This window comes from Salvelinus alpinus, chromosome 2 (assembly GCF_045679555.1).
Source record: "Salvelinus alpinus chromosome 2, SLU_Salpinus.1, whole genome shotgun sequence".
In the NCBI taxonomy this organism is placed as follows: Eukaryota; Metazoa; Chordata; class Actinopteri; order Salmoniformes; family Salmonidae; genus Salvelinus; species Salvelinus alpinus.
The window spans coordinates 98,639,018-98,653,343 of record NC_092087.1 but is presented as its reverse complement, the minus strand read 5'-3'; the positions used below and the strand labels follow the sequence as shown (position 1 = coordinate 98,653,343).

Here is a 14,326-nt window from a genome sequence, read left to right as displayed (position 1 = left end):
AACGTATTTACCCGGGGAAGACCCAGCGAAACCCTGACGCAGCAGAACGTATTTACCCGGGGAAGACCCAGCGAAACCCTGACGCAGCAGAACGTATTTACCCGGGGAAGACCCAGCGAAACCCTGACGCAGCAGAACGTATTTACCCGGGGAAGACCCAGCGAAACCCTGACGCAGCAGAACGTATTTACCCGGGGAAGACCCAGCGAAACCCTGACGCAGCAGAACGTATTTACCCGGGGAAGACCCAGCGAAACCCTGACGCAGCAGAACGTATTTACCCGGGGAAGACCCACCGAAACCCTGACGCAGCAGTATGTATTTACCCGGGGAAGACCCAGCGAAACCCTGACGCAGCAGAATGTCTTTACCCGGGGAAGACCCACTGAAACCCTGACGCAGCAGTATGTATTTACCTGGGGAAGACACACTGAGTGACTTCTTTAAAGTCATTCAGGTCCTGTAGGGGAAGAAAGAAAAGACTTTGTCAAATAGAAAAGATACAAGGTTCTTCTAAAACACCGTGTCTCCGATTCTAAAACACCGTGTCTCCGATTCTAAAACACCGTGTCTCCGATTCTAAAACACCGTGTCTCCGATTCTAAAACACCGTGTCTCCGATTCTAAAACACCGCGTCTCCGATTCTAAAACACCGCGTCTCCGGCTCTAAAACACCGCGTCTCCGGCTCTAAAACACCGCGTCTCCGGCTCTAAAACACCGCGTCTCCGGCTCTAAAACACCGCGTCTCCGGCTCTAAAACACCGCGTCTCCGGCTCTAAAACACCGCGTCTCCGGCTCTAAAACACCGCGTCTCCGGCTCTAAAACACCGCGTCTCCGGCTCTAAAACACCGCGTCTCCGGCTCTAAAACACCGCGTCTCCGGCTCTAAAACACCGCGTCTCCGGCTCTAAAACACCGCGTCTCCGGTTCTAAAACACCGCGTCTCCGGTTCTAAAACTCCGCGTCTCCGGTTCTAAAACACCGCGTTTCCGATTCTAAAACACCGCGTTTCCGATTCTAAAACACCGCGTTTCCGATTCTAAAACACCGCGTTTCCGATTCTAAAACACCGTGTTTACGGCCTCATTCCGTCAGTAGAGGACGCCTGGTTATTCTTTAAAAGTACTTTCCTCACAATCTTAAATAAGCATGCCCCATTCAAAAAATGTAGAACCAGGAACAGATATAGCCCTTGGTTCACTCCAGACCTGACTGCCCTTGACTAGCACAAAAACATCCTGTGGCGTACTGCATTAGCATCGAATAGACCCTGCGATATGCAACTTTTCAGGGAAGTTAGGAACCAATATACACAGGCAGTTAGGAAAGCTAAGGCTAGCTTTTTCAAACAGAAATTTGCATCCTGCAGCACAAACTCCAAAAAGTTCTGGGACACTAAAGTCCATGGAGAATAAGAGCACCTCCTCCCAGCTGCCCACTGCACTGAGGCTAGGAAACACTAACCGATAAATTTGTTTTTTGAAATTTGAGAATTTCAAAAAACATTTTTCTATGGCTGGCCATGCTTTCCACCTGGCCACCCCCGGTCAACAGCCCTGCACCCCCCACAGCAATTTGCCCAAGCCTCCCCCATTTCTCCTTCACCCAAATCCTGATAGCTGATGTTCTGAAAGAGCTGCAAAATCTGGATCCCTACAAATCAGCCAGATTAGACAATCTGGACCCTCTCTAAAATTATCAGCCGAAATTGTTGCAACCCCTATTACTAGCCTGTTCAACCTCTCTTTCGTATCGTCTGAGATTCCCAAAGATTGGAAAGCTGCCGCGGTCATCCCCCTCTTCAAAGGGGGAGACACTCTAGACCCAAACTGCTACAGACCTATATCTAGCCTACCCTGCCTTTCTAAGGTCTTCGAAAGCCAAGTTAAACAGATCACCGACCATTTAGAATCCCACCGTACCTTCTCCGCTATGCAATCTGGTTTCCGAGCTGGTCATGGGTGCACCTCAGCCACGCTCAAGGTCCTAAACGAAATCATAACCTCCATCGATAGGAGACAATACTGTGCAGCTGTATTCATCGACCTGGCCAAGGCTTTCGACTCTGTCAATCACCATATTCTTATCGGCAGACTCGGTTTCTCAAATGATTGCCTCGCCTGGTTCACCAACTACTTCTCAGACCGTTCAGTGTGTCAAATCGGAGGGCCTGTTGTCCGGACCTCTGGCAGTCTATGGGGGTGCCACAGAGTTCAATTCTTGGGCCGACTCTTTTCTCTGTATACATCAATGATGTTGCTCTTGCTGCTGGTGATTCTCGGATCCACCTCCACGCAGACGATACCATTCTGTATACTTCTGGCCCTTCTTTGGACACTTAAACCTCCAGACAAGCTTCAATGCAATACAAATCTCCTTCCGTGGCCTCCAACTGCTCTTAAATGCAAGTAAAACTAAATGCATGCTTTTCAACCGATCGCTACCAGCACATGCCCGCCCATCCAGCATCACTACTCTGGACGGTTCTGACATCTACAAATACCTAGGTGTCTGGTTAGACTGTAAACTCTCCTTCCAGACTCACATTAAGCATCTCCAATACAAAATTACATCTAGAATCGGCTTCCTATTTCGCAACAAAGCATCCTTCACTCATGCTACCAAACATATTCCTCGTAAAACTGACTATCCTACCGATCCTCGATGTCATTTACAAAATAGCCTTAAACACTCTACTCAGCAAATTGGATGCAGTCTATCACAGTGCCATCCGTTTTGTCATCAAAGCCCCATATACCACCCACCACTGCGACCTGTATGCTCTCGTTGGCTGGCCCTCGCTTCATATTCGTCGCCAAACCCACTGGCTCCAGGTCATCTATAAGTCTTTGCTAGGTAAAGCCCCGCCTTATCTCAGCTCACTGGTCACCATAGCAGCACCCACCCCGTAGCACGCGCTCCAGCAGGTATATTTCACTGGTCACCCCCAAAGCCAATTCCTCATTTAGCCGCCTTTCCTTCCAGTTCTCTACTGCCAATGACTGGAGCGAATTGCAAAAATCACTGAAGCTGGAGTCTCATATCTCCCTCACTAACTTTAAGCATCAGCTGTCAGAGCATCTTACAGATCACTGTACATAGCTCATCTCTAAATAGCCCATCCAACTACCTTATCCCTATACTGTTATTATTTAATTTTTTTGCTCCTTTGCACCCCAGTATCGCTACTCGCCACTATGGCCTATTTATTGCCTTACCTCCCTAATCTTAACTCATTTGCACACACTGTATGTTTGTTTATTCCATGTGTAACTCCGTGTTGTTGTTTGTGTCGCACTGCTTTGCTTTATCTTGGCCAGGTGGCAGTTGTAAATGAGAACTTGTTCTCAACTAGCCTACCTGGTTAAATAAAGGTGAAATAAAACATTTTAAGAAATGAACCATAGTGTTCATATAAATGGTGCGTGTTTGTACCTCTGGCAGTACGCAGTAGAACTGATGGATGGTGTGCATGACATCCAGCAGCATGTTGTGGCCAACCACCAACTTTCCCTGGGTTGGAGAGAGGGGGAAAAGAGATGAGTCCCATCCTAAAAGTATAGCGCCCAAGAGAGATAAAGGAGAACTCACTCAAATACAATATTCCTTATAGTTTCAGTGCTGGATTGCAAAGGCAGTTGGGCATATACTGTACATCGTAACATAACAGAAGATACAGATTAAAACTCAAACAACAAGTTGACAACAGGTTGTCAGGGTAACTCACAGATTTGGAGATGGCGTGTATGACCCTGGAGAATCCCACAGCGTCATTCAGCTCCTCCTGGGGGGATTGACGAGGGACATGTTCAGTAGGAAACACAGCAAAACATTGCAAAGAAACTACAAAAGGAATGTCTCTTATTGGACAAGTCATCTCCCAGATTCAAAACGTTGCCCCTCCTGATCGTGTTTCTTCGAGGGGGGGGGGGTGTGAAGGTTTGGAACATTTCAAGAAGAAATGTTCCGTCTCTGCTTTTTAGATCCAGTAGAAGGAGATTCGGCTGGTCATGTGATTTAGGAGTTAGTGTGTTCAGACTGGTTCCATCTAGAACACCACAGGGAGAAATGTTCCGGAATGTTGGTTCGCTTTGTAGAAAAACAAGAGTGGAAGGAACGTCACCTGTTCTCTCTCCTGTTTCTGACGTTCTCTCCTCTTCCGCTCCTCGTCGTCCACCTTGCTGATCTGGATGTAACGCTCTTTCTGAAACACCGTATATCATCACATAACACAACCGTCTATGATGTACATCAACACACACCTACTGACTGGAGTCAAGCCCACAGCATCACTCACATCACATGATAGTATTTCTGTACTCTAAGCATTGTGTTATTCCTTCTAGATCTGGATGAGACCAAGAACACTGGCAGGCGGTCAGACCAAGAACACTGGCAGGCGGTCAGACCAAGAACACTGGCAGGCGGTCAGACGTAGACAACCCCTGAGTAACTCCTGATTACTGACGTAGAAATTCCCTGAGTAGCTCCTGATTACTGACGTAGAAAATCCCTGAGTAACTCCTGATTACTGACGTAGAAAATCCCTAAGTAACTCCTGATTACTAACGTAGAAAATCCCTGAGTAACTCCTGATTACTAACGTAGAAAATCCCTGAGTAGCTCCTGATTACTAACGTAGAAAATCCCTGAGTAGCTCCTGATTACTAACGTAGAAAATCCCTGAGTAGCTCCTGATTACTAACGTAGAAAATCCCTGAGTAGCTCCTGATTACTAACGTAGAAAATCCCTGAGTAGCTCCTGATTCCTAACGTAGAAAATCCCTGAGTAGCTCCTGATTCCTAACGTAGAAAATCCCTGAGTAGCTCCTGATTCCTAACGTAGAAAATCCCTGAGTAGCTCCTGATTCCTAACGTAGAAAATCCCTGAGTAACTCCTGATTCCTAACGTAGAAAATCCCTGAGTAACTCCTGATTCCTAACGTAGAAAATCCCTGAGTAGCTCCTGATTCCTAACGTAGAAAATCCCTGAGTAGCTCCTGATTCCTAACGTAGAAAATCCCTGAGTAACTCCTGATTCCTAACGTAGAAAATCCCTCAGTTACTCCTGATTCCTAACGTAGAAAATCCCTCAGTAACTCGGCCATAGGTATAAAGACAGTTAAAATGGAGCACTAAACTAAAGTTGAAACTGGTATCAGGCATTACATCCTCTAGCTTAATGAATTTATTTAACTAGGCAAGTCAGTTAAGAACTAATTCTTATTTTACAATGCCGGCCTACCCCTCCCCTAACCCGGTTGATGCTGGGCCAATTGTTCGCCGCCCTACGGGACTCCTGATCACAACCGGTTGTGATACAGCCCGGGATTGAACCAGGGTCTGTAGTGACACCTCTAGCACTTTCGATGCAGTGCCTTAAACCACTGCGCCACTCAGGAACCGTGCCCCTAATATAAAAGGTATTGATGATTAGTTGAATCAGGTGTGCTAGCGGTTTAAAGGCACTGCATCGAAAGTGCTAGAGGCGTCACTACAGACCCTGGTTCGATCCCGGGCTGTATCACAACCGGCCGTGATCATGAGTCCCATAGGGCTCTGGAATAGATCAAATACATGGACTGGCTGGGGGTCCCCCCTGAGGAGATGTTTGAGAACCACTGATCTAGCTGGCAGACTGACCTTCTCCGTCTCCAAGGTCTCAACATGAAGGCCCTTTGGGAACCTATAGGAGATTAGTTCAACATTATCCTTCTACAAAGATATGTCATCTCTGTACAATATACACACTCAGTACTGGTAAATATATAAACATTTAATGATTAACATTAACTGTGACTAAGCAGCGTTAAAACTACAGTTATAAACCCCAATTCATTTGTTTTAGAAATAGCAGAATGTAAACAAACAATTAAAAAGTGGATTTCATTCATCTCCCTGTATTGATGGGGTGGAACACTGAATCTACAGAGTTCTAGAACATTGCTGCTCCTGAAGGACAGGAAACAGGAAGTACTTACTTGGAGTTGAGTGTCTGGTAGATCAGCTTCCTCTGAAACCTGGAGTGGAGCAGAGAACAGGAGGAATGGAGCTTTTTAAGAAACAAAACAATGGTCAATGTTGCTGGGGGATCAGGAGAACCATGTTAACTTGGTAAAGCCCTTTGAGACTGAAAACAAAAGTGTTGTATAAATGCACATTACTCTCTCACACACACACACACGTTTCTTTACCCAGTGCAGGGCTCCAGGTCCACAGTCTTCTCTGAGGTAGTGAACAGAGACTCCACCTTCCCTCTGCAAAGGGGACAAAAGGAAAGACTTAACAAAACGACTACAGGGAAGCATTCAGGGTTGGAGCTGAAGGGTGGTGTCTGGACTGTTACCATGGATGTCTGCTCCGCTGGACATAAATCAGTACCATGTGACCACACTGTGGACCGTAGGACGGGTTCCGCACTGAGGCTATAACACCCGTTTGGAGGAGTTTAAACCATGCCTTATATGAAGGACAACTATGGAGGAACTGGTGTCAGCAGGTGGCTAGGGAGGGAAAGGGGCTAGTGGTGGCTGGAGGAACTGGTGTCAGCGGGTGGCTAGGGAGGGAAAGGGGCTAGGGGCAGCTGGAGGAACTGGTGTCAGCAGGTGGCTAGGGAGGGAAAGGGGCTAGGGGCGGCTGGAGGAACTGGTGTCAGCAGGTGGCTAGGGAGGGAAAGGGGCTAGGGGCGGCTGGAGGAACTGGTGTCAGCAGGTGGCTAGGGAGGGAAAGGGGCTAGGGGCGGCTGGAGGAACTGGTGTCAGCAGGTGGCTAGGGAGGGAAAGGGGCTGGAGGAACTGGTGTCAGCAGGTGGCTAGGGAGGGAAAGGGGCTAGAGGACCTGGTGTCAGCAGGTGGCTAGGGAGGGAAAGGGGCTGGAGGAACTGGTGTCAGCAGGTGGCTAGGGAGGGAAAGGGGCTGGAGGAACTGGTGTCAGCAGGTGGCTAGGGAGGGAAAGGGGCTGGTGGGGGCTGGAGGAACTGGTGTCAGCAGGTGGCTAGGGAGGGAAAGGGGCTAGGGGCGGCTGGAGGAACTGGTGTCAGCAGGTGGCTAGGGAGGGAAAGGGGCGGCTGGAGGAACTGGTGTCAGCAGGTGGCTAGGGAGGGAAAGTGGCTAGGGGTGGCTGGAGGAACTGGTGTCAGCAGGTGGCTAGGGAGGGAAAGGGGCTGGATGAACTGGTGTCAGCAGGTGGCTAGGGAGGGAAAGGGGCTAGTGGGGGCTGGAGGAACTGGTGTCAGCAGGTGGCTAGGGAGGGAAAGGGGCTGGAGGAACTGGTGTCAGCAGGTGGCTAGGGAGGGAAAGGGGCTAGAGGACCTGGTGTCAGCAGGTGGCTAGGGAGGGAAAGGGGCTGGAGGAACTGGTGTCAGCAGGTGGCTAGGGAGGGAAAGGGGCTGGAGGAACTGGTGTCAGCAGGTGGCTAGGGAGGGAAAGGGGCTGGTGGGGGCTGGAGGAACTGGTGTCAGCAGGTGGCTAGGGAGGGAAAGGGGCTAGGGGCGGCTGGAGGAACTGGTGTCAGCAGGTGGCTAGGGAGGGAAAGGGGCGGCTGGAGGAACTGGTGTCAGCAGGTGGCTAGGGAGGGAAAGGGGCTAGGGGGGGCTGGAGGAACTGGTGTCAGCAGGTGGCTAGGGAGGGAAAGGGGCTAGGGGGGGCTGGAGGAACTGGTGTCAGCAGGTGGCTAGGGAGGGAAAGGGGCTAGTGGGGGCTGGAGGAACTGGTGTCAGCAGGTGGCTAGGGAGGGAAAGGGGCTAGTGGCGGCTGGAGGAACTGGTGTCAGCAGGTGGCTAGGGAGGGAAAGGGGCTAGGGGCGGCTGGAGGAACTGGTGTCAGCAGGTGGCTAGGGAGGGAAAGGGGCTAGAGGGGGCTGGAGGAACTGGTGTCAGCAGGTGGCTAGGGAGGGAAAGGGGCTAGGGGCGGCTGGAGGAACTGGTGTCAGCAGGTGGCTAGGGAGGGAAAGGGGCGGCTGGAGGAACTGGTGTTAGCAGGTGGCTAGGGAGGGAAAGGGGCTAGGGGCGGCTGGAGGAACTGGTGTCAGCAGGTGGCTAGGGAGGGAAAGGGGCTAGTGGCGGCTGGAGGAACTGGTGTCAGCAGGTGGCTAGGGAGGGAAAGGGGCTAGGGGCGGCTGGAGGAACTGGTGTCAGCAGGTGGCTAGGGAGGGAAAGGGGCTGGTGGGGGCTGGAGGAACTGGTGTCAGCAGGTGGCTAGGGAGGGAAAGGGGCTAGGGGCGGCGGGAGGAACTGGTGTCAGCAGGTGGCTAGGGAGGGAAAGGGGCTAGGGGCGGCTGGAGGAACTGGTGTCAGCAGGTGGCTAGGGAGGGAAAGGGGCTAGAGGAACTGGTGTCAGCAGGTGGCTAGGGAGGGAAAGGGGCTGGTGGGGGCTGGAGGAACTGGTGTCAGCAGGTGGCTAGGGAGGGAAAGGGGCTAGTGGCGGCTGGAGGAACTGGTGTCAGCAGGTGGCTAGGGAGGGAAAGGGGCTAGTGGCGGCTGGAGGAACTGGTGTCAGCAGGTGGCTAGGGAGGGAAAGGGGTGGCTGGAGGAACTGGTGTCAGCAGGTGGCTAGGGAGGGAAAGGGGCGGCTGGAGGAACTGGTGTCAGCAGGTGGCTAGGGAGGGAAAGGGGCGGCTGGAGGAACTGGTGTCAGCAGGTGGCTAGGGAGGGAAAGGGGCTAGGGGGGGCTGGAGGAACTGGTGTCAGCAGGTGGCTAGGGAGGGAAAGGGGCTAGTGGCGGCTGGAGGAACTGGTGTCAGCAGGTGGCTAGGGAGGGAAAGGGGCTGGTGGGGGCTGGAGGAACTGGTGTCAGCAGGTGGCTAGGGAGGGAAAGGGGCTGGATGAACTGGTGTCAGCAGGTGGCTAGGGAGGGAAAGGGGCTAGTGGGGGCTGGAGGAACTGGTGTCAGCAGGTGGCTAGGGAGGGAAAGTGGCTAGGGGTGGCTGGAGGAACTGGTGTCAGCAGGTGGCTAGGGAGGGAAAGGGGCTAGTGGGGGCTGGAGGAACTGGTGTCAGCAGGTGGCTAGGGAGGGAAAGGGGCTAGTGGGGGCTGGAGGAACTGGTGTCAGCAGGTGGCTAGGGAGGGAAAGTGGCTAGGGGTGGCTGGAGGAACTGGTGTCAGCAGGTGGCTAGGGAGGGAAAGGGGCTGGAGGAACTGGTGTCAGCAGGTGACTAGGGAGGGAAAGGGGCTGGAGGAACTGGTGTCAGCAGGTCGCTAGGGAGGGAAAGGGGCTGGAGGAACTGGTGTCAGCAAGTGGCTAGGGAGGGAAAGGGGCTGGAGGAACTGGTGTCAGCAGGTGGCTAGGGAGGGAAAGGGGCTAGGGGAGGCTGGAGGAACTGGTGTCAGCAGGTGGCTAGGGAGGGAAAGGGGCTAGTGGTGGCTGGAGGAACTGGTGTCAGCAGGTGGCTAGGGAGGGAAAGGGGAGGCTGGAGGAACTGGTGTCAGCAGGTGGCTAGGGAGGGAAAGGGGCTAGTGGTGGCTGGAGGAACTGGTGTCAGCAGGTGGCTAGGGAAAGGGTCAGATTTGAGACCAGGCTGTCATCTCTCTCACCACTCCGTTACCACATGCAACTACAACCTAAAGTTGTAACTAGAAATGGGAGTCAGGTTTAAACTTACACCACTCGTCCGATGTACTCCCTGTGCTCCTCGGGGATGCTGCCGGGGCCTTTGTTTGAGTTGGGGGAGATGTAGGAGGGGTTTCCTGATCCGTTACTCTGACTCCGCCTCTCCTCATACTGCTCCCGCAGCTGCACTTCCTCTTCTTGGTTCAGGTACGGGATCCCTACGGCAACCAGAAAAGGAGGCGGGGTTAGATGGCGGCGTGTTGGTTAGCTTAAGTCAATCACTTAGTCATCTTTATTGTCCCAGTTGGAATATCTAGAGCAACCAGAACAGGGGAGGGGTTAGCTAGAGTAGCTTCAATCAATAAAATCAATCGATCATCTTTATTGTCCCAGTTGGGATTTCTACGGCAACCAGACAGAATGCCACCTACCGTGACGGAACACTTTGTTGAAGTCAAAACCCTGACTGGCCAGGAAGTCTATGCTGGAACTCTGAAATAACAAACACAAACATATTTAAGGAAACACCGCCAGGGGCAACATGGGTCCTATTCTCCAGGAATGAAAGGGAAGCAAAAGGGCTGAAACAGGGAGTGACTACCTAAACCTGTCCAATAAGAAATGCTTGTACCACCCAGATTAAATAAAACAGACCAAGGTTTTCTAACCTGGCAGATGAACTTGGTGTCTGGTGAGGTTCTGTTGAATGGCTTTGGGAATATATAAAAATTAAAAGTCTTTATGACGTACCTGTGGGGACAAAAACACCGGGAGAGAAAGAACAGCAGGTCAGGTAGGTTAAACATTCCTATAGCCTGCTGCATAGAGATCACATCATTCAATATAGCTGACTTAGACTTCTATTTAACACTAAATCAGCCTTCTATTTCATTCTGTGGCAGACTGGACCCAGATCTGTATTTCTAACACAACCCGTTTGTTATGACAGTGTCACAACACAGCAGAGAAGAGTTGGCTAAATCTCTAACTGATCTGGAGTCAGGTCAGGGGTCCTATGCGTCAAGCTTCTCCAAGTAAGATGGCCGATATAGGATCAGGTCCATATGGAACCAAATTCAGAATGATCCGAAAGGCTAAAAACTGATCCTAAACCAGCACTCCTACTCTGAGAAGCTTCATGTTACTCAGATGTCACTCAGTTCAAACCGACTGCGTGTTAAAGGTTAAATCTAAGAGAGATAAATCCCACTCACTTGGACTCCGCCTGGTCATATGTGAACGTACACAGTCCAAACTGAAACAGCAAGAAGTCCATGGAATGCTGGGGGGGGGGGGGGGGGCAGAGGAGTGGAGAGTCAAACGTGTACATTTAAAGCAGGACCGATAGCACGTGGCCTTGTGGCCCATACATAGACTCCAGGATTCAAAAACACCCGAAAACCATGATCATATAAAAAGTTATGCGAGCTACCTCGCTATATTATTAGTTATATACAGACGGAAGTTTACATACACTTAGGTTGAAGTCATTAAAACTAGTTTCAACCACTCCACAAATTTCTTGTTAACAAACTATAGTTTTGAGAAATCGGTTAAGACATCTACTTTGTGCATGACAAGTAATTTTTCCAACGATTGTTTACAGACAGATTATTTCACTTATAAATCACTGAATCACAATTCCAGTGGGTCAGAAGTTTACATACACTAAGTTGACTGTGCCTTCAAACAGCTTGGAAAATTCCAGAAAATGTCATGGCTTTAGAAGCTTCTGATTGACTCAAATTTTGTCAATTCGCCTATTGGAGGTGTACCTGTGGATGTATTTCAAGGCCAACCTTCAAACTCAGTGCCTCTTTGCTTGACATCATGGGAAAATCAAAAGAAATCAGCCAAGACCTCAGAAAACAAAATGGTAAACCTCCACAAGTCTGGTTCATCCTTGGGAGCAATTTCCAAACGCCTGAAGGTACCACGTTCATCTGTACAAACAATAGTACGCAAGTATAAACATAATGTGACCACGCAGCTGTCATACCGCTCAGGAAGGTGACGCGTTCTGTCTCCTAGAGATGAATGTACTTTGGTGCGAAAAGTGCAAATTAATCCCAGAACAACAGCAAAGGACCTTGTGAAGATGCTGGAGGAAACGGGTACAAAATTGTCTATATCAACAGTAAAACGAGTCCTATAATCGACATAACCTGAAAGGCCGCTCAGCAAGGAAGAAGCCAGTGCTCCAAAATTGCCATAAAAAAGCCAGACTACGGTTTGCAACTGCACACGGGGACAAAGATCATACTTTTTAGAGAAATGTGTCTGGTCTGATGAAACAAAAATAACTGTTTGGCCATAATGGCCAACGTTATGTTTGGAGGAAAAAGGGGGAGGCTTGCAAGCCAAAGAACACCATCCCAACCGTGAAGCAAGGGGGTGGCAGCATCATGTTGTGGGGTTGCTTTGCTGCAGGAGGGACTGGTGCACTTCACAAAATAGATGGCATCATAAAGGAAAATTATGTGGATATATTGAAGCAACATCACAAGACCTCAGTCAGGAAGTTAAAGCTTGGTTGCAAATGGGTCTTCCAAATGGACATTAACCCGAAGCATACTTCCAAAGTTGTGGCAAAATGGCTTGAGGACAACAAAGTCAAGGTATTGGAGTGGCTATCACAAAGCCCTGACCTCAATACTACAGAAAATGTGTGGGCAGAACTGAAAAAGTGTATGCGAGCAAGGAGGCCTACAAACCTGACTCAGTTACACCAGCTCTGTCAGAAGGAATGGGCCAAAATTCACCCAACTTATTGTGGGAAGCTTGTGGAAGGCCAACCAAAACGTTTGACCCAAGTTAAACAATTAAAAGGCAATGCTACCAAATACTAATTGAGTATATGTAAACTTCTGACCCACTGGGAATGTGATGAAAGAAATAAAAGCTGGGGGGGGAAATTTGCTCCACTATTATTCTGGCATTTCACATTCTTAAAATAAAGTGGTGATCCTAACTGACCTAAAACAGGGACTTTTTACTAGGATTAAATGTCAGGAATTATGAAAAACTGAGTTTAAATCTTTGGCTAAGGTGTATGTAAACTTCTGACTTCAACTGTAGCTACTCACTCAGTACCTGACCGACAGTTGTAACCAGGGCCATATATTTAGTGTTAGGCAATCTGTTAGAGTTTTGAATATCGTTCTCATTCTAGACATTCCGTTCCATAGCATTGTTAAATATTCCCCGTGTTAAACTAACGGGGAACCAACATGGCTGCCATAAAACGTTGTAGTGTCAAGTAAATGCAGCACAATGCAGAAACCGCATTGCCCCCAACTCTAAACGCATGCCTCTCTTGACGGTTACCTTTTTTAGCTTCATGTAGCGCTCCTCTGGCGTGTCCAACCCGTTAGTCAGTGCGCTGACGTTGGGCCCATCGCTAATACCTGAAACCGAAAAAAGTGTATTTTCTACTGTATTAACTAGATATGAAGATGTCAGAGTTCAAAACCGACTGCGCGTGTGGCTTGAAGCAGCCACGGGAACTGGTTGGCCAGCGAGCTAGCTAAGATGTAACTATAAACGTTTGCTAGCTAACAATGGCTTACCTGAAAATTCCCCATCGATTGCGAGAAAGTCTGCTTCCTCTATTGCGCTGTACACAGTGCTTAAACTGTCTTTGAAATCTGTAATACAAAAACAACAATCAGCCAACATGCGTTGGTGGTTACTCAACACGCAAGCTAGCTAGTTAGCGGGTTAGCATTCACAACCTCGCGGACGTGAACGGAATCATATTCGTGCGATTGTGCGGTGAGAAACGACAGCTAACGTTGTGTATCTAATAGCATATGAATATAATCTTGGTGTATATTCTCTATAAGGGTGCATAAAGAGGTGAATTACTTGTTCGTGTCACCTCCATCCCTACAGAAAGAAAAAAATACAATGTACCAAACCGCTGCTGTCACTCAAGAGGATTTTAATCTTTCCAACAAACACTTCCGGCGTAGTGACGTTTTTGACACGGCGTCAATCAAAATATGGCTACGACAAAATAAAAGCCGTATGATGCACGAATCACGTTTACGCGCTTTCTAGCTCGAATGTACAGTATGGATTTATTAGTCGTGCGGTGAGCATAACTGAAAATGTTATAAGGAGTGTCCCCCATTTTGAATAGCAATTTTAATTTGTCTTTTCACGCCACCAACAGTCACCCGATGCAAAAGCACAAAACTCTGCCATGAATGACGGACTGAAATGAAGATCGACATTTTTTAGATAGGTGACAAATAATGGTAGTATAGCAATCTTATCCGGGTAATGTGTGTTTATGTAAAAAATTACACATATGACTATTGTTATCTAACTTAAGATAGAATTACACCTTTATTGTCATTATTGATCAATTAGAAAATAATTACAAATCTAAGATTTTTTTTAATTTCTGTCCTCACAAAATGTTGATGTAACACTACATACATGCACTTTGCCTGTGACGCTTGAACCCTTGGTATACTAGGACCCTAGATTATACTAGGACCCTTGGTTATACAAGGACCCTAGGTTATACAAGGACCCTAAATTATACTAGGACCCTAGATTATGCATAATCCTTCTTACTCATAAAGATCTACTCCAACAACACATTGCTGTCACCATTTTTATTAACTCTAGTTGGTGTTCAGCAATAAATTGACAACATTCCTTGAAATGGACAACATACACTACATGACCAGAATTATGTGACCTGCTCGTCAAACATCTCATTCCAAAATGATGGGCATCAATATGCAGTTGGTCCCCCCCCCTTTG

At 48.7% G+C, this 14,326-nt stretch overlaps 1 protein-coding gene across 2 annotated transcripts in view; it reads right to left on the bottom strand.

Moving 5' to 3' along the window:
- LOC139568372 (poly(A)-specific ribonuclease PARN-like) overlaps positions 1-13,566 on the bottom strand; it is a 32,737-nt gene extending 19,171 nt beyond the window's left edge. For both annotated transcript variants that reach the window (XM_071390154.1, XM_071390155.1), the window contains exons 1-14: positions 13,415-13,566; positions 13,117-13,194; positions 12,875-12,954; positions 10,762-10,829; positions 10,216-10,297; positions 9,979-10,039; positions 9,600-9,765; positions 6,197-6,259; positions 5,984-6,022; positions 5,646-5,688; positions 4,126-4,206; positions 3,730-3,786; positions 3,438-3,515; positions 417-460 (exon numbers count right to left, since the gene is read on the bottom strand). In XM_071390154.1, the coding sequence (XP_071246255.1) occupies positions 417-460; positions 3,438-3,515; positions 3,730-3,786; positions 4,126-4,206; positions 5,646-5,688; positions 5,984-6,022; positions 6,197-6,259; positions 9,600-9,765; positions 9,979-10,039; positions 10,216-10,297; positions 10,762-10,829; positions 12,875-12,954; positions 13,117-13,194; positions 13,415-13,433 (959 nt within the window). In that variant the 5' untranslated portion in view covers positions 13,434-13,566. The remainder of the gene's footprint in view (positions 1-416; positions 461-3,437; positions 3,516-3,729; positions 3,787-4,125; positions 4,207-5,645; positions 5,689-5,983; positions 6,023-6,196; positions 6,260-9,599; positions 9,766-9,978; positions 10,040-10,215; positions 10,298-10,761; positions 10,830-12,874; positions 12,955-13,116; positions 13,195-13,414) is intronic.
- Positions 13,567-14,326: the final 760 nt, after the last annotated feature.